Source organism: Ochotona curzoniae, unplaced genomic scaffold (assembly GCF_017591425.1).
Source record: "Ochotona curzoniae isolate NIBS_2020 unplaced genomic scaffold, NIBS_Ocur_1.0 contig_4838, whole genome shotgun sequence".
Classification (NCBI taxonomy): Eukaryota; Metazoa; Chordata; class Mammalia; order Lagomorpha; family Ochotonidae; genus Ochotona; species Ochotona curzoniae.
The window spans coordinates 1,346,459-1,365,973 of record NW_024466399.1 but is presented as its reverse complement, the minus strand read 5'-3'; the positions used below and the strand labels follow the sequence as shown (position 1 = coordinate 1,365,973).

The following is a 19,515-nucleotide window of genomic DNA, read 5'->3' as shown; positions in this document are numbered from 1 at the left end:
CATTCCCTGGTTCACTCCTGAAGTTGTTACAAGCTGATCTGAAGGCAGGAGACTTCTCCGGTCTTCTGCAGGAGGGCAGGGGACTCCAGGACCTGAGCCAACCTCCTCTGCCTTCCCAGGCTGTAGGCAAGGAACTGGATTGAAAGTAGAGCAGCTCGGATCGGTGTCCATATGATATGCTGGCTCAGCAGGTGGAGGCTTAGTTGGCTATGCAGTCGTTTGAGCTTCAAGGATCAGTCTTTCCAGGAATTTATATGTGAGAAATTTAGCATATTTTTTTAAAAATAAAACTTCGTTGCTACCTCAAATGGTTAATGTGAGTATGCTACGAGGTGCAGGGCTGTGTTGCCTTCCCTGGGGCCACTGCCAGCCTGGCCTTGCAACGTCGGAGCTCTGCAGAGCTGGCTGCACTGAATTGGGTGATGAATCTCTCTATGTGGCCTGCTGTGTTATCCAAAATAATTGTATTCTAAGTAATTTTGGTTAGCTCAGAAACCTATTTTAAGGTTGCTTATATAGGTTTCTGAAGTAGTTCATTTATATATTTCCCTGGACTCTTTTGGGGGGAGTGGGAAGTAAAACTTTGAGCAGAGGTGCAAGGCTTAGCTAGCACGTTGTCACGTTTGATTTCTTGTTCGTATCCATGCGCTCCTCGTTGGAGGGCTCCTGTGAGGCATTGTGCTTGTTCTTGGCATAATTGGACATATCTTTGCAAGAACATGATCTCAAAACTATTAATAGAATGAATACATCTTTCTGATTCCATATGCATCAGCAGGTAGCTGGATCGTAAGCAGTGTAGCCGATACCCAAGCTGGCACCCGTGGGACATGCAAGTGTTAGAGGCAGTGGCTTAAACCCTGGGTGGAAAGCCTGCCTTCTGTAGTGTCCTCAAGTGGCAGTTGTAACATGAAGGGTGAGAATGGTGCTTCCAGCTGGTTTCCACTGCTTAACCCTGTGACCCTGGACATACTAGTTAGTATGTCACTTTTCTGATTATTAAATAAAATGGCCAAAAGTACTTACCTTAGCTTGTTTTAATGATTGAGTGTATTACATTTTTGTGAGGTTGGCTTATATTAAACCTGGCATATCATAACCACTTAATGGATGTTAGTGAAGTTTTATTCTCTTACTAATTTCTAATTTTGTCAATAGATGTTAGTATATTAAAAATAGGTTTATGTCCATTTCTGGTATTCACCTGAAGCACTATGTACATTTTCTTAAAAGATTTATTTGTATTTTATTTGAAAGGCAGAGTTATGAAAAGAGAGAGAGAAAAAAAACAGGTCTTTCATTCATTGGTTCACTTTCCAAATGGCCATCATGGCACGGGTGGAGCCAGGCTGAATCCAGGAGCTTCTTCCTGGTCTCTCGTGTGAGCTCAGGGACCCAAACACTGGGCTGTTCTCTATTGCTTTCCCAGGCGCATTAGCCGGGAGCTGGATCGGAAGTGGAGCAGCCAAGGCTAAAACCATGACCACCCATGTGTGGTGGTGGCATTGCAGGCAGTGGCTGAATCTTCTATGCACAATGCTGGCCCCATACACTTTCTAATAGTAGTCAATATTTATGAAATAATCTGTTGAGCCAAAAATCTGTTATCCTTAATAAGCTAACATTCCTGTGCATGCTAAATGAGGAATGAGTAATTCTAGTCTTATTTTTTAATCCTTATTTATTTATTTATTCGAAAATCAGACGTAGAAGCAGAGACCCTCCGCCTAACCCTAACCCTCAATGCTGTCACAGGCAGGGCTGGGTCAAATTGAAGCCAGGAATGAGCAGGAATATCCAGGTCTTGCACTTTGGGGTGGGGGGTCCCACCTGAGCTATCACCGGCTTCTTCACGGGGTGCCCGTTAGCAGGAATTGGAAGCAAAACTGGGACTTCAACCCGCATACTCTGCTGATGGGATTCAGGTGGCCCAAGAGGCTTAACTGCTGCACCCAACACCCAGCCTTGGGTGTGTGCTAGGAATGAATGCTTTTCACATTAGTGTTGACACAGGGAGCCATGTTCATTCATTTGCGTTAGGTATGATAAATTCCTAATACGGCAGACAGTGTGCAGTGGTGTGCACTGAGTGGTTGGCTCATCTGGGAGCTCAGCAGTAGCCACTGCAGCATCTTGCTAACGCACACCCTGAGAGTCAGTCTTGGTGGTTTTTATAACTGAGTTGCTGCCACCAACATGGGGTGCCTAGATGAAGTCATTGGCCCTCAGCGTCTGTCTGACCCTTGGCATGCATTGGGGGAAGTGAATCAGTACACTGGGGTATTTCCCTTTCCTGCTGCCTGTCTCACTCCCTCCCCCCAGTTTTTTTTTTCCTAAATAAATTGAACAACAGGTAAATTGGGGGACGTTACTCTGGGAACCCAGGATGTGTGTCTCGACTTTTATATGCCATGCTAAGGGGTTTGGGTTTATCCCAAGGGCCCAAGATTGTTACGTCTCCGTGGCATTGTAGAGTCTGGATTATATAAATGCAGGCTTGTGGGGTTTTTTGGTTTTGGTGTTTGTTTTCACCTTCCCTTTATGAAAAGCTGTGAAAAGAGTCTTGTGTGCTCCTGTAGTGAACAGGCTCTGTGAACTCCTCAGTTTGGAATTGGTATTCCTGGAATTTGCATTAAGAAACAGCATCTAAATAGGAAAGCTTATTTAGCTTTTTTTTTTTTTCCGAATTCATATGTTTACGTAATTCTGTATTTTAGATTGCTAGCGTGTTGACTTTTTAAGTAAGAAGACATGGGGTTTAGGGTCACACAACTTGTTGAAGATGGCTGCCTTACGGGACGTAATGGAACAGTTAGCGGAACGTAATGGTTTTTCTCCAGAAATTGAACAGGAAGCTGGTATATATCTGTTTGAACATTGCCTGAAACAGCTAATAGTTATGCAGTTCTTTTTGTGCACCAGACATTGTTCTGAGATATCCCAACAATTCTGTTAGTGTTGTCTCTGTTTCACTGATCAGAAAACTGAAGTTTTAAATGTTCATTATCTTGGATTGAACTCAAACCAGGTGTTTTAGCTTTTGGAATCTCAATATATATATTCAGTTGATTATACTTTTCAAATATAAGCAATGTTGTTAATAGCTTTAGAAGTGGCAAAAAAAAAATTTAAAGGGTATGTTTATCATAGATTTAGATAAACATTTTACAATGATTTTTTTTATGTTTTCCAGCCTGCAGAAGTATGTTCGGGAACAGATTCTGTTAGCAGTAGCAGTAATTGTAAAACGAGGATCATTAGATAAGTCAATTGACTGCAAAGGCATTTTCCATGAAGTCAGCCAGTTGATAAGTAGTGGCAATCCCACTGTGGTAAGTCATGCTCAGTGCATTTATACTTTCATTTTGTTTTACACAAGTACCATAGCAATACTAGTAAATGTCTTCGTAAAAGAAAAAGTGGACAAGCTAATAAACCAAGCAATTTTCCTTCAAGTGTTTTCTCATACGTATACACAAAATAGATGGGACATTGTGTTTTCACTTGATTCATTATTTTAATGTTTGCAAATATTGTAAGCTGAGATACCGTGAGATTCCTAGCCATTTCTGTTGAATGTTTCCCTCCATTTTAATAAACTTTTCACAACTACTAGATTAAGGAAATACTTGAATAAAACATAAATGATTTCTGGCATTAGAAAGTCAGTACATATTGCTGTATTGATAAGCCAAGGTATAGTCTTAATTTCCAGGTTGTGTTGCCGAGTGGAAAGATGAGGGGCTGTTGTTCTGGGCTGTTTTGTTTGGGGGGCATGGTTTTCCTCCTCTAGTCTTTTGCCCGTCTTTGGAGAGCTAGGGTGGGCCTCGAGCCTGGCTTTGGCTGTGGGAAGGTCTGGACGGGCCACTGAGGATCAGCAGTGGGCCTTGTTTTAGGAGCTGAGTGGAAAGGCAGACATACAAAGAGGACAAGATATAGAAAGATCTTCCATTTGCTGGTTTACACCCCAAGTGGCCACAATGGCCAATCCGAAGCCAGGAGCCAGGAGCTTCTTCCAGGCCTCCCACACCAGTGCAGGGTCCCCAGGCTTTGGGCCATGCTCTCAGGCCACAAGCAGGGAGCTGGATGGGAAGTGGAGCAGCCAGGACCCGAACCGGCACCCACATGGGATCCTGGTGTGTGTGAGGCAATGATTTAGGCACAAAGCTATCGAGCAGGGCCCTGGTTTTTTCACTTTCAGTTTTTTCTCTTCTCAGTCATTTGAAAGATGTCTGGGATATTGGTGCTGCATGGGAGACTCAGCCTGCTGTGCCACATTGCTGGCCCCTTGTTTTAGTTTTTGATTTATGTAATGCAACAAGTATTTACATATATTTTCATATACTTGCATCAGGTGAATTTTTAAGTGATCTAGATATGGTATAAAGTCTGAGAATGTGCATGAGTTACTCACATATGATGTCCTTTTCCCAAAGAGATTTGCACATTTGGGGAATGTGCTGTTCCTGTCGGTCCTGGAGTCAGTCCCCTGCTGACACGGAGAGGTGGCTGTGTGTGCCTCCAAACTGAGTCACTCACACAGTCCAGTGGGCTGTTGTGGAGGGCCGAGGGAAGAAGAAATGGTAGATACAAACAGCCCAAGCTAGAAGGGGAAAGAATGGGACTGCCTGCTCCTTGGAAATGCTGTACTGGCCTCTAATGGACAGAATGAGTTTCTCTAGGTTTTGCTTAAAGTCATCTTGTATTTTGACGATCCTGCAGTTCTAAGAGGGTTTTTACACTTGAGGTACGTGACCAGTCACTCTGAGAGCCCTGTCTGTTCATGACTGCTGCCTGATGGTGATTTCGGTGTTAGGGTGGAATTTCTGTGGCCTGCCCTCATCACCTACAAGCAGCTTCTTGGCACCGACTGTGCAGGCACAGGATCAAGAGTCCCTAGCCTCTCTGAGGAATGAGCACACACTCAGGACCGAGCCCTCTGCTCGCTTCCCCCTGGGGTAACCTGACCTCACACGGAGCAGCCTCACTGCGACCTGGCAGTGGGAGGTGTTTGGACCACTGAAGTAACTGGTGTCCTGAGAATGACTGCAACAGATGTAGCTATTTAGTTAGAAATCGGTACCCTATTTATAGAATATACAGTTTAAGAATATTCTCATGAAATTAATATTTTATTAAACTCAAATTCTCATAGAACAGCGAAGGGGTTTAGTAGTAGGAATCAGTAGTAGACGTAGAATTTAATTTTGATTACAGGATGAAATTATTTCGGTACCCCCCCCCCCGTAGGAAGCATTAAACTGCAAAAATGTTCTCTACACGTACGTGGCAAGTGAAATGTGTACACTGTGGCCCTCTGCCTTCACTCTTGGACAGTTGGCAATCTCTGTGCGAATACAGAGCAGTAAGACGTCTTAGCTCGCTTTCCTCTCTAATCTTCTGTCTTGAATGACTACTAGGAATTTGTAGGAGTCGTTCAAGAATTTACATGAGATTTTTCTTAATCTCAAAGATATGAGTGGCAGTGGAAGAAAGAATTAAAATCTCAGAAAATAGAATGGTAGAATGATCAAATACTGATCTAGTGTTGTTAGAAAGTTTCTGTATAGAGGTGGTTTTAAGAAATACTTGTGAATGATGAGCTAAATTACTTGTGATGATGAGCTAAAGAACTGTTGGAACAACTGTTAGGGAACTGCCCCCCTCCCATCCCACTGCTCCTGTAACGATGTTTCCATCAGCTCTCACTGCTTTTTGGTGGCGTTTTCCTGTTGATGCAAGTGGTGGGATGCATCTCTGACACTCGGATGTCGATTCCAGCTCTGCCACTTGCTTAACTGACAAATCACTCAACTGCGGCAGGTATTCGTGTCAAAGGCTGCTCCTGGGCAGTTGCCTGCTCTAGCTCGCTCACAGTTTCTCACACATTTCTTTATAGAATCTTGGGAAGCAAACAAGTAAATCATCTCTTTCTGTTAATATTGAAAGGAATATTATCCATTTTGTTATGATCCACGAGTAAAACAAATGATTTCTATGCTTTAAAAAAATAAACAAACTTAGATAGCTGATGGATATATTTGGTTGCTTTAACAAGTATCTTACAGTCTTGGTTCTCTACATGATTTTGTGAGAAGACTAGATTTAATTGATAAATATTTTGTGAGGGGATGCTATCTCTAAGAACAGTTTTCTGTATAGTACAGTGTATTCTTAGTGTGGTTGGGCTTGTGTGATTGTTGAGTAATGTATTGTTTCATGTCTGCCTTTGTTTCCCCCTCATAATTATGAAGGTTACTGTGGTTACCTCAGCTCCTTAGTGACAGCATCAAACTTGCTCTCAATATTAATTTCAAGGGAGTATGGAAACTTTCCTTCCTAGGAATATAACAGAATTTGTAAAATGTTAAGCTAACATGTGAGCTAGAAATGTGATCTGTTTCATGCTTGCCTTCTTTATTGGTGGACATACATGAATTCACTTTTAAAGCTGTTTAATTTAGCATTTAAGCCTCCTTTCTTCCTCTTTGCCTGCTAGAGAGAAGTGGGTGAGAAATTGGCTTGTCTGCGGCAGTGCTGCCCCTGGATGTGGTAGCCAAGTTAATCTCTCTTATCACAAGTCTCATTGATGTTTGCTTAGAAGAACAGCTGGAAGTCTGCTTTATGTATGGCAACCTTTCATAAAGTTTATTCTTGGTAATAAAGCTTCTGGGGTAAGAGCCAGGCTATTATAAGAGACAATCCTCTCTCTGAACAAGAGCATTTTATTTTGTCAGCTGGAGTTAGTGTTTTGAGTGTCGTGTGCTTATGACAGTAAGCTGGTGAGTAAGGCAAGGGAACTGTGAAGGACGTTTTTTTCAGTAGCGTGAAATTAATGACTCTTGGAAATGAGAGTGCCACTTAAGACGGCCCGTGCCAAAGCAGGAGTTACTGAAATTGTTAGTGAGTTTAACTTGGGAATCTTCTGTGCTGCAAAGATACATTAAGACTTTTTCATAATCTTGAGATCTACACATGATATGTTTATTTCTTACCTTCTGTCATGTTAACATCGTGTTGATCATAGAGATGAGCATCCGTTCATTAATCCAAGCAACGATTACTGAACATTTACTGTATTGTTTTAATGATACTTTAGTGATGGTCCTTTTTAAAAGTGAAATGATTTTGGTGGGATGTATAAAACAACAGAAAAATGAAGACCAAGAAAAAACAAAAACAAAACAGTGGGCTTTTTTTTTTTTTTTTTTTTTTTATAATTTGACACTGGAAATACTGTTGCCACTTTACCTGGTTATAACCTGCTCCAGTTACACGGTATTTACACATGCATGGATTAATGTGAATTTTGGAGTAGCCATATGAGTTGAGCGGGGTAGGGGGTAGTAGCCCTTTTTATAAATGAGAAATCTATGACCATGCCATACGAAGGACTTTGTTCCCAGGAAATCTTGAATACAAGCCTGTTCTGATTCCTCAGTACAGATCAGTAGAATTCTTGTATCGGAGTCCAGAAACAGTCTTGCCATGTGTTCTTATTTATAACTTAGTTTAGATATAGTTTTAACAGCTTACGTTATTTGTTTTCTAACTTGGTGACAAATGAAACTGATCCATCTAGAAACTGTTGATGTAGTCCAGTTGCCAGCAGCAGTGACTGATGGACCAGAGCGGCTTAATAGAGAAAAGCTACGGAGCAGACATAAATCACAAAACCTTGGCATCTGGTGCCGTTTTGTCAGAGCCCTTTATGCTTCCACCTTTTAAGTAGCAGCTTTTCTATAATATGACAATTGCATGGGATAATATTTTTTTTTTACAGATTTATTTCTTTTTATTGGAAAGGCAAATTTACAGAGAGAGAGATTCCATCTAGTGGTTCACGCTCCAGGTGGCCACAACAACCAACGCTGAGCTGACCCAAAGCCAGGAGCATCTGGGTCTCACACAGATAGAGGAGCCAAGGCTTTGGGGGCATTCTCTACCACTTTCCCAAGCAGTAAGCAAGGATTTGGATTGGAAGTGGAGCAAATGGAACATGAACCAGTGCCCATAGGGGCTGCTAGCACTTGCAGGTAGATGGTTCATCAGTTGAGCCATCATGCTGGCCCTAATATCTTTGGAAATCTTAAGAATTGTACTAAGGATTTATGCCAGCCTTTAATCAACTTTGATCTGATTTCATGGAACTATGCAGCAGTGTTGTTTCTGCCCGTCTCACAGTCCCTCTTTGTAAAACAGGGGGACCTGCAGTTTTTTAGCCATGACAAAGGGCAGAGAAGCAGCAGCATTGAAAGGTGTAGTAGCAGGGGGTTTGTAAGTCATACTCTTGGGGTGACCACGGAGAATTTGAGGCACCTGGATAGGAATCTTCTGTGGGCAAGAAAAACTGCAGCCTTGTGGTCTGTCCCGGAAGGAGCTGTCTCTGCTCCCTTGGCAACTCTCCTAGCTGCCTTCATCCCAGCTTAATGTGAGCGTAACTTCATTTGAAGAGGATTTAATCTGTAAATAAATGCTGAAAATGAGTCAACATTTTTTGGAAATGAATCCTAGGTATTTTGTGAAGTATTTAATTCCCAGGGAGAAGTACTTTGTTGATACATGAAAGTACTTCATTCTCTTAATGTATAACCACTTCTTAATTATGCATCATTCTCCCAATGAATGCATCTGTTCATTTCGTACCTTTGAGCCAGACTAGTATAGTATAATTAATACTTACAGTGTTAATCTCATCCTTACAGGACATCCACTAAGGAGAAATTTAAACTATTTGATATCTTTCAATGGTGACAGTCTTACTGAATTTTAGTTCTTTGAAAGCTGAAGACTTTAGGTATGATTAAAATCAGAATATTTGATTATAGGTAGTGCCTCTAACTTGCACGTAATAGTTTGTTATGCATGTTTTAAGTCTTATAAGTGCTATTTCAAGTAGAAAACACTGCTTTAAAGAGTTCTCTTCATAAAAATAACATAGAACTTAAAAGATGGTTTATAGCAGTGATGTATAAACTATGTATCTGTACATTCAAAATTGGAAAGTTAAGTAATTTTTGTAGTGTGAGGATTACTGGTTTTTATTTACTTTTTTGTAGGATGGAGTTTGTTTTTAAGAGCGAAAGATTCTTATGTAAGCCTTGTTGTAGCATCTTTTGCTCCTAATTCTCATGAGTAAGATGAGTGTCTTACTCACTGTCGTGGGGTGGGTTCAGTCCTCGGGCTGTACGCTGCTTTGAAGGTTATGTGTTTTGAGGGTTACAGTTGATCCCTTCTCACTGGAGCACCGTGCCCGTGTGATGAGTTTGTAGTGAAGGAATTTGAGGCCTTGTTCTGAGCTGCAGCCTTCCATCAGCTTTTGCCTGTCCTCCCTGCCTTTCCCTGCGTTCATCTCTCTCGTAGTTTGACCATAAGCCCGTGAAGGTAGTCTTAGCAAGTGTTTAATTTCACATAAATTAAAACTTTATTGTGAGTTACCAGCCACTAGATGTGTTACTAAAAATTTGTATATGATCACAGTGAAAAATATGCCTTTTTTTTTTTTTTTGCAGTGAATATACCAAAAAAACACTCTGGCAAGAGTAAAGTGTGCGAAATTGTTATAGATTCTTTATTTGTAAGAATGGGAGCAGTTTGTGTTTACTGAGTGCTTCTGAATTCCTTTAGCTTGCATGGTTTTGTGTAAGTTGCGCATGCATTGCTTTTAGCATATTATTTCATCTGAGATTCTAAAATAAATTTTTTATTTTTTAAAAAAGATAGGTTTTCTTAGCCATTTAGATAGCTGTTCATAATGCTAAAGTCTTAGAAAAGGACAGGTGAAAAGCTGAAACCAAGTAAGGGCTACTACAAATCATTTTCAGAATCATAGAAACTTGGAATTTCTTTTGTTAGAGCATTGTGAATTAATTTTTTTCCCCTCTGAATACTGTTAATTTTATTGGATACCTACTTTTTCCATTAAAGTGAAAGCCGTTTTTGTTTTTTTTTTTTTTCTTTAAAGATTCATTTATTTGAAAGAGTTACAGAGAAAGAGCTGGAGGTATCTTTCGTCAGCTGGCTCACTGCATTGTAGTTGGATTTAAAAATCACGTTCAGTGAGTCCTGGTGTTACTTAAATGTGAAGTGTTGATTACAGCAGCTTTAAACCTTAATGACTATTTTAAAAGAAAGCCATGTTTTTTTAAAACTTACTGATTTGTTGGTGGAAAAATGAAGGGAAGATATTTGATGAGTTCCTAAGATCCATTTAAAGTGTAAAATGACATGAATATATGATCAACTGTGTTCTCTGTAAGAGGCATAAATTTGGTATGCTAGACCTCATTTCTGTGTCTGCTAGGGTCAGGGTTCTGGGGCCATGGCAAGGCAGTTAAACAGGTACGCTTCTCTGGATAATATGGGGAGGAGGAATTGTTTTTCTGTTATCACAGATGTGTAATTTGCAGTAAATTTACGGTGCTTTTAAGCTAAACAGGAGAACTTAGGGAACTTTTATCCTTGAAGAAGCACCATTGGTCCTCCTAACTTGCCCAGGGAATTTGCATTACTTCCTGGTATGGAAAGATCAGGAAACTATTGTAAGAATGAAGTAGTACGCCCTTTCCTAAATATTCCTTATACAGTCATGCTTGTTTTAGCTGAAGTTAGGAAGCCCAATAGGGATTGAGTTTTTATTTTCGGGAATTTTCGCACAGCCAGTAATAGTGTGTTAATCAGCCATGTAGACATCACTCACCTTCAACAAATTGGGCAATCTGTAGGACATTCATTTTATGTTATTTGCCAAGAATTGCCAAGATGAGCATCTGTAAGGTCAAGGTACCAACATCAGAAGCATTTCTGAACAAAGACGCTGCAGTTGGTGGGTGGGTAGGACTGTGTTCAGCTGTTGTATAAGCCCGCATAAATAGTATCATTGCGTCTTTAATCTTTCGGTTGTTCAGAGGTAGTGTGCATATTTCTGTTTAACCCCTGGAAACGTGCCAAAATAATTGGTATCTTTTCCCCATCCCTGGTACCTTGACTGTAAATAGTTCTGAATACAGTGAGTTGATAGCAGGAGCATGTCGCATAGACACAATAAGAAGGAAAAAGTTTTTATTTTCAAAACTCTAAAGTATTCATTACCTTGCTAACATTTTGGAGACCATAAAAATCCATTTGACTTTTCATCTGCTTTGGAAAGAAATTTTATAAACGTCAAAACTTGGTGTCAGATTGGCTCACATCTCGGCTGCTTTAAAGGTAATTACTGACCCCATCCCAGTCTCAGTTCTTTCAGTAAAATGGGAAATAGGACTTCTTGTGTGAATGAAGTGAAATACTGCATGAAGCCATCATTATTTTAAAATACCATCTAAATTCTGTGATAGAGTAGACATTCAAGTCTGAGATGGATTTTTACATTCATGGTGCAGAAAGTACCATTAACATACCCCAGGTGAACGGAGGGCTTATTTTTGTTTGCTCACGTCTGATCTTCCGACTAGTAGAGAGAATGTCTAAAGATATAACGCAGAACCTAAGACAAAGTGTTTCAGCATTACTGAGTAGGTTTTGTATTGAAAGTCACGTTGAAAAAATGCTCAACTCTTTCTTACTAAATAATTACAGCAAACTCTGGCCTGTTCGATTCTCACTGCATTATTGAGTGAATTCTCAAGTTCAAGTAAAACTAGCAACATTGGACTGAGCATGGAATTCCATGGTAACTGCAAAAGGATCTTTCAGGTATCAATATTTTTCTTGTGTTTGGATACAGGATCAGTGGCTTTCTAATCCATCTTTATGATGGGATGAGCAAACTTATTTATGTTGATGCATGATAACCTGTATTTGAAGATTTGTATTGATTTCACAGGGTCTAATAAAATGATTGGTGTGCTGAATGTAGCTGACGGTTTAAAATTACTTTTTTAATTACAATGCTTTCTTAAAATAATAAAGATCTTTGTTGTGTGTGTCTTACTTTCTTTAGATGTAACTAATTCAATTGAAGAGACTCTGCTGGCCTTAAAAATAGGACTGGCAGAATGCCAAAGAGGGCCACGTAGTTAAAATGTTATTGCAGATGGTGTGGGCTCTTTGTCTCCTATGTATTGTTTGGCTCTGAAGTAAAGTTATGTGAAGGCATTGGCTTAAATCCTAGGGCTCTGCGCTATAGCAACTGACTCCTCCAGCTCCACACTGCTTGTCAAAGGCTTGCTTCTCTGTGACAGTCAATGTATTCCAACCGGTGTCACTTGAAAGCATACTGTGACATAAAGGCCAAGCAGAGGCGTAAAAATGGAAAATATTCTTAAGGAAATGGGAATTTCCCCTGGAAACTTGAAGGTTTTTTTGTTCGTCTCACTTGATGATTCTCAAAGGAAATGTGTTTTGAGTTAAGCTTTCGGTGCATAGCTGTTTGTGGTTTGCCTACTACAGGAAGAAGACCTCCGTCAGATCTTCATGCTAACTGTCGAGGTTCTCCAGGAGTTCAGCAGGCGGGAGCACCTCAGCGCGCAGCTCTCCTCCGTGTTTCAGCGTTACCTGGCGCTCGCCAATCAAGTCCTGAGCTGGAACTTTCTTCCTCCAAATTATATCCTTTTCACAACTCACTCTTGTGGTAATTTTCATAGGTGGCTTAATTGTGGTACGAATTCACTTTATTTTTGCAGATTTTGTAAAGCCTGTTGCTAAAAGAAGAGTTTTTTCTTTGAAGACACAGGACTTGTTTTATAGGTAGATTTTTAAACTTCGTTTGCTGTGTTGTAGAATTCGTGGAAGTATCTGGTAGACAGTGGGGCAGTTGCTGACTTAGGAGTAACCTTATTCCTTGGGAAGGGAAAGCGCAAAAGTAGAAACTGTGTTTTTATAACGAAACTAAACTTTTCTCCTTGCATTTACAATACGTCAGTTTATTTAAGACTAGCTCATCTTAAAGCTAATTTGGAGTGTTTTAATATTTATGGATGTGATATTGTTTGAATGCAGGAAATAAATGAACAGTATATTTGTTCTTAGGAGGCCTTTACCAATATAAAGAGATAAATTTGCTCCAGGTTGTTTTTCACTTGTTTTTGAAGCCGGTAAGATGAATTATCTTAATTTGGTGATAGGTGTAGGAGCTACCGCAGTAAAATCTTGCAGTGGGACTCAACGCTGTGCTCCGTTTCCTTTAAAAGATGAAAAAAAAGAAGAAGAAGAAGAAAAACCCTTGAGGACAGACTAGTCAGTCCATCTGGAGCTATCCAGACGTTAATTATATATGTAGGGAATATCGACAGAAGTTGCGCTGCATATTTTGTAACCAATCTTAAAGTGTCTGTTTTAGGGAAAAACTGAAGTTGGCAGAGTGACTGCTTTGTAAGGAGACACAGTTCTTTGGGAGTTTGGAAACAAAGTTTATGTAAGAGACACACACACACATAAAATATTTCATAAAGCCCTTACGTTAAGCTTTGGGAAACCTGTCATCCAAAAATGAAAAGTGCTATTGTGATGTTGCCAAAGGGAAAAAAACAATCGATCTTCAGCTCTGGGATATTGTGCTTCCTGACTCCCGGGGACCTGTGTGCCACAGCAGGCTCTGGTGGAGCTCCGCTTGTTCCCCGAGTGCGTTTCAGCAGAGCATGCTCCCTCGGAGTGGATTCGCTTTAGCCACAGGAGAAAGCACTGGGCGGGAGCGGTCGGGGAACTGCCGTGTTCGCACCAACTATGGAAAGCAGTTTCGCAAAGGTCTGCCATTCAATCAGTGGGAAAATCAGTTATCTAGCTTTGTATCATGGACAGTGGTCATCAAAATGAATTTGGCTGAAGTGTGTTAACTTGATGGCTTTTAAAGAATGATTTAATCATGGGATAGACAAATACACCGTACAAATATTTGTGTGAAATATACTTAGAATGGCATCTTGTTAAAGTGTTTTTCATTAATGATGGCTAATAATGTGATTATTAACATAGTAAATATGAAATTATTTGTGTTGAATTATCAATATGAATCCCCATTAGTTTTGTATACTTTGCTTTCTTTTATGCTTTTGTTTTGATTGAATTAAAGTTTTTTTTTTATTGGAAAGGCAGATATACAGAGAGAAAGATCCTCTATCTGCTGGTTCGCTCCCCAAGCGGCCACAATGGCAGGGGCTGCACCAGTCCAAAGCCAGGAGCCAGGAGCTTCTTCTGGGTCTCCCACGCAGGCTCCGGGTCCAAAGACTTTGGGGCCGTCCTTGACTGGCCTCCCAGGCCACAAGCAGGAAGCTGGATAAGAAGCAGGGCCACTGGGATTAGAACCGGCATCCATATGGGACCCCAGTGCGTTCAAGGCGAGGACTTTATCCACTAGGCTATTGTGCTGGAGCCTTGATTGGGTTTTAAACATAAGGAAGGACTCTGATAGCTCAGTAACGCTCCAAGAAGTGTTAAGCTTTTATTTTTTTCTTTCACTATCTATACATATATGTACGTATGTAAACATAGGTCTTTCCCTGGAACAATTTGAAAGTAATTGCAGATATTATACCCGTTAGTCCTGGAACACTTTACTGTGCTTACTTCTCTAAGGAAGCATTTTGAACTTGCACTGTGATTCTCTTAAGAGAATGACATATAAAACCGCAATGCAGTTTTCATAACTAAGTTTAGCATTGAAACAGTATTGTTATTCAACTTACAGTCCATATTCACATTCGGTATCCTTTTGTAAATCTGGCCCACATCCTTGATACATAAGTGAACTATCTTATAGTATATTTATAGTTAGATTTTTTTTAGCTCAGCTATGATCTGGGTCAATTCCTTTCTTTGTCTTTCCTGAATTTGACACATTGAAGTCATTTATAGCAGTTACTTCTTAAAATGCCTCTCAGCTTGGGTCTTTCCGATGCTAATATTGATGCTGTGTCCTTCCAGAGCCTTGAACCAGGAGGCCTGTGGTGACAGTGTGTATGGCTTGAGTAAGGTGGTGTCTCTCAAATGTTTGCAACACAAAGTTGCTGTTTCTTTTTGTAAGAGCAATTTAAAAAGAAAAAAAAAAAACCTTGATTTTATTTGAAAGGCAGCTTTTACAGAGATAAGGAGAAGCGGAGAGAGAGTTCTACCCCTGGTTAACTCCCCAGATGAACTCAATGGCCAAAGCTGAGCTGATTTGAAGCTAGGAGCCAGGAATTTTTTCCAGTCTCCGATGTGGGTGCAGGGTCCCTTGGTCCTGGGCCATCCTCAGCTGCTTTCCCAGGCTATCAGCAAAGAGCTAGGTCGTCAGTAGAGCTGCCAGGACACAGACCAGCTCTGATACTGGATGCGAGTGCTGGCATGTGGAAGATTAGATTGCTCCATCACCATTCCAGGTCCTGTAACAATCAATGTATGGTGTCATACGTACTCAATGCTATTCATGCCCTGTCTTTCCTAAAAACGTCAGCCGTTAGTTTTAGCACATATTGCTGGTTTTTGCCTGAAGTAGTTATCAACATGACAATTACAAAATGGAAATTTTCTTTTTTTTCCCCCAAAGATTTTTTTTTTAAATTGGAAAGGTAGATTTACCTAGAGGAGATACATAGAAAAAAATCTGTCTGCTGGTTCACTCCCCAAGTGGCCTCAACAGTCAAAAATGAACTGAACTGAGGCTAGGAGCCTCTTTCAGGTCTCTGATGCTAGCACAGGGTCCCAAGGCTTTGGGCAGTCCTCTTCTGCTTTCCCAGGTCACAAGCAGGGAACTGGATGAGAAGTGGAGCATCTGGGACTTAAACTCGTGCCCATAGGGTATCCTGGCACATGTACAGTGAAGGTTTAGCCATTATGCTATTGAGAGAGGAGTTAGAGTGGGTAGTAGGCAGTTAGGGTATCCTGGGTCCCCGAATAAAAGAGAATTTCCCCACCATGTCTTGGACTCACCAGAGCACGTCTCTTCCAAGGGACAGGGGTGCTATTAGCATATCAATTCCCCACCTGAAGTATGGGCCATCCCCTCTGGTCATTGTGGGAGGGCCTCAGGCTGATCTCTTTATCATTGAAAGGAGAGCAGGAAGAAGTAATACACATCACCTAAGGCCTGGAATGTCCTATGTCAGGTATCTCTGTGACCTTTTGTCCCAAGGCCAGGTACCTTGGAAACCAGGAATTTTCTTTGTTTATGGAGAAACATCTTTGAGGGAAACCTTTAAAAGGTGCATTCCCCACCATTAATACGGGTTCTTCTTCTCCTCCTGCCACTATGGCAGAGGACTAGTAGGGTCTTCTATTTACTCTTCCTCCTGCTACTATGGCAGGGGGTAAGGGTCCTTTCTATCTCAAAGCCCCCTCCCGTCACTAGGACGGGAGTCTTCTGTTCTCAGCTTTTCTAATAAATCTTGCATTAAAACTAAACTGCGTCCGCACGAAAATTCTTCTTTCTTGCGAGACAAGAATTTGAGGTTGCTGCCATACTCAGAGTCAAAAATCCTGCAAGTTTTGGTGCCGTGACTCTGATTCTACCAGCGAGACTTGAGTTCATCTCCAGCCAGCCTCCAGACATCCATCTCATCGGACGGTGAGCAAAGCGGACTCTCTATCCTGTTTTTCAGAGACACTAGCTCTCCACAATTAGTAACTCTCGGAAAAAGAAACACCGGGTCCCTGTCAGCCAGTTAAATGAGTCTAGCGCGGCTGCCGGTCTTAAGACTCAGGGGCGAGGCTTGCTGAGTTTGGCTAAATTGATCCCCTGGAGCTGGGGTCCTTGGCTCCAGGAATGTCGGTTTTGCCCAGACTCAGTTTCTTTTCGCGGACTAAGCCCGTCGCGTGAGACTGGGAGAAGTCCTAGGGCGCCTCAGAAATTCTGGTCAGGGCCACTCCCTGATGCTTTTCGAAAGGCCTCTGGACTGCACCCCAGACTCCGACAGCCCGTCAGGGTGTCGGGCTGAAATCTGCACTCTTTCCTTCCTTCTGCGGGGACTCAGTCCTCACCACTGCGAGGCCACGAGCCCTGGGCTGCATGCCTCAATTCCCAAATGGCCTCAGGCACTGACGAGGCCTCCGTTACCTTTTCTGATATCTTCTCCAAAAGCTTTTTCTCACTAAGTCTCCTCATTCTCTATGAATTCAGTTTTGGGGTTTTCTTTTACTGGTCAGTATGTGCTAAATACCAGCTGGTCTGTGATGGGGAAAAGGAAAAGGCAGACAGAGTTTCTTTCTAGGCCCCTCTAAAGATGAGATCTAAGATAAACTTAACTGGAAAGCGCTTTAATTCCTTCACAAGGCAATCGGCAGAGACAGTTCCTCCAGGTTAGCTCTTAATCAGTGTAGTCGCTAATGTGAGCAGAAAACCAGAGTCAACACAGGTATTCCTCCAGCTCTAGTTAAGGACATTGTTACAGAGGCTTATAGAATCAGGCTGAAGTTTGAGGTCAGGCTTGTCAGCTCGAGGTTAGAATGAATTTCAAAAAGAGAGCATATTTTGTCCGGCAGAAGTCCCAGATGCAGCAGGGTGCAGGGGATATTTTTTTGCACATGCTGCTTCTGACTTATATGTTCTCCAGGACATCAGAATATTGCACCAGGCAGAGGCCTAGGTCTAGCATGGCGCAGGAAACAGGAGCGGATTGTTCACTCCTGGCACATGCTGTTCTAACTGAGACATCCCACAAGGCGTGAAAGGTCAAGCGACGTGAGTCAAGTGTGCTGACTTCACTCCCATCTTCCTCCCTTCTTCTGTGGTCTTCAGCAGCGCACACCTGGACACCACGGGCGAGCTATAGGAGTCCTGAGAGACGTCTTAGACTCAGGAGAGATAGAAACTGAGGGACGCTTCTAGTTTCTATCCTCATTTCAGTGCTCCCAGCACATGCTATTCTGACGAGTATGTCCAGGTGCAAAACCAGGATTTACTTGTACTGGCAGGAGTCCCAGAGCTAGCATGTCACAGGAATGGGGGGCTGAACAGAGATACCCCTTGGGGTGCCTCCACAATTACAGGGATGCCACAGCCTGGCTGCCAGCTTTGAGCTTTAGAGTGGAGAGAGTTAGTCTGGATGGGTCTCTTTGCATAACTACCTTGACCCTTTCCAGTTCTGTCTTTTACTCAAGTCTCCTGATATCTAACAGGAGGTAGAAGTTCATTTTGTCTCTCCTTGGTCACTGATCTCGGGAACCAACAGGAATACTGCTAGTTAACAATGGGCCAGACCCCAGACTCCTGCACCCCCGGGGAGAACTTAAAATTCATTAACTCGTTGTAGCCTGAGATTCTTTCCCTTTACAGTTCCCTCTGCCCCCGACTAGTATTTCATTCTATGTGCCTTTTGCTTCATAGTGTATCTCACTGTTCATGCTGTGTTCATGTGCTAAATCAAAGTTTTTCTGTGTCATTGCAACTGGCTTCAGCGATGAGTTCTCAGTGTTTTTGCAATGTTTTCTGCTGCTTTTGTTGCTATTTGGTCTTGAAGTTTAACCATCTACTGATTTATAGTGCCATCCTAGCTCTGATCAGATCCGGCCTACAGTGTTTACACCCAGAGTGGTGCTTGCTATAAGGAGGAGCAGATTCTGCGTGTGAGCTTATATATTCTATTAAAGTGAATGAATATTTGCATACTTACAAAGATTCTTGGTAAAGTTTCAAAAGCTGCTAATGCATATACTGGTGGTTATGTTTATTGGTCAAGTTGTCTTTTAATCGTGAAGCTGTATCAAGTTGTGGGATTATTTGTGTTCTTGCATTGTTGATTATTTATGCTCTAACTTGCAAAAAGCATCGTTTGTGAGATTTTGTCTTACAGGAAGACAGCAAGTTCTTAAAGGATGTATGGTATGATTGAATATTGTGTACAACATTTTTCTTAATGTTCATCTTTGGGACAATGGGATTGAATTCTGATTCTTTGTCAAAGCAATGTTTTTTTTTAACTTCTCTTCAAGCTATTTTCATCTTATTGGTGACTAAATCTGCTAGCTAGTTCCAGTATAATGAAATATTAACATAGCAGACTGCTATTGGTACAAATGTGAAAACATCACTAAAGTCTAATAATCTTATTGCTTTATTGTTTACAGTTGTTATCCTAATGAACAAGGCCTAAACAGTACAAATGTGTGTATAAGTCCTACAGGTGGTTCCATAGTGTGCTTTTTCAAAAGCAGTTGCAAAAGTTGTTTTGTTTTATAATGTATGTCATCTGGTATGCATATACATGTTCATCTGGCAAGCTATGTAGTCTATTTTGATTGACTTATAGATACAAGTGTTCATAAATGAGAATTGCTAAGCTGAATCTCATTTTGATTTAAACAAATCTGAGTTTAAGAAACCACAGGGAAATCCCCCAGCTTCTTAAAATGCTTGAGGAATGACTTTGAGTATATTCCACTAGGTTCTGTGTAGAGAAGAATAGGTGATATATAGATAACAGATTCTTAACTGCCCTGGATATTAGGATAGAGCTTTAGAGACTTACAAATGGGACCTGAAAGTACCCTGATATCCTCTTAAAGGGGTCACCAGGGTCTTATACCTCAGAGACCAGGAGAGGATCCCATGGCAAAGCAGGACGAGAGAGGTGTGTGCTCCTGGTTACAGTGAGACCCCCGGAGGCC

General features: G+C 41.4%; 1 protein-coding gene across 5 annotated transcripts in view; it reads left to right on the top strand.

Annotated features, from left to right (window-relative positions):
- The window catches only part of XPO4 (exportin 4), a 96,312-nt gene that overhangs the window by 27,722 nt on the left and 49,075 nt on the right, over positions 1–19,515 (top strand). For 4 of the 5 annotated variants that reach the window (XM_040988365.1, XM_040988361.1, XM_040988360.1 and 1 more), the window contains 3 exons: positions 3,194–3,332; positions 11,578–11,694; positions 12,391–12,544. In XM_040988365.1, the coding sequence (XP_040844299.1) occupies positions 3,194–3,332; positions 11,578–11,694; positions 12,391–12,544 (410 nt within the window). The remainder of the gene's footprint in view (positions 1–3,193; positions 3,333–11,577; positions 11,695–12,390; positions 12,545–19,515) is intronic. The other variant, XM_040988363.1, reaches the window with a different exon arrangement.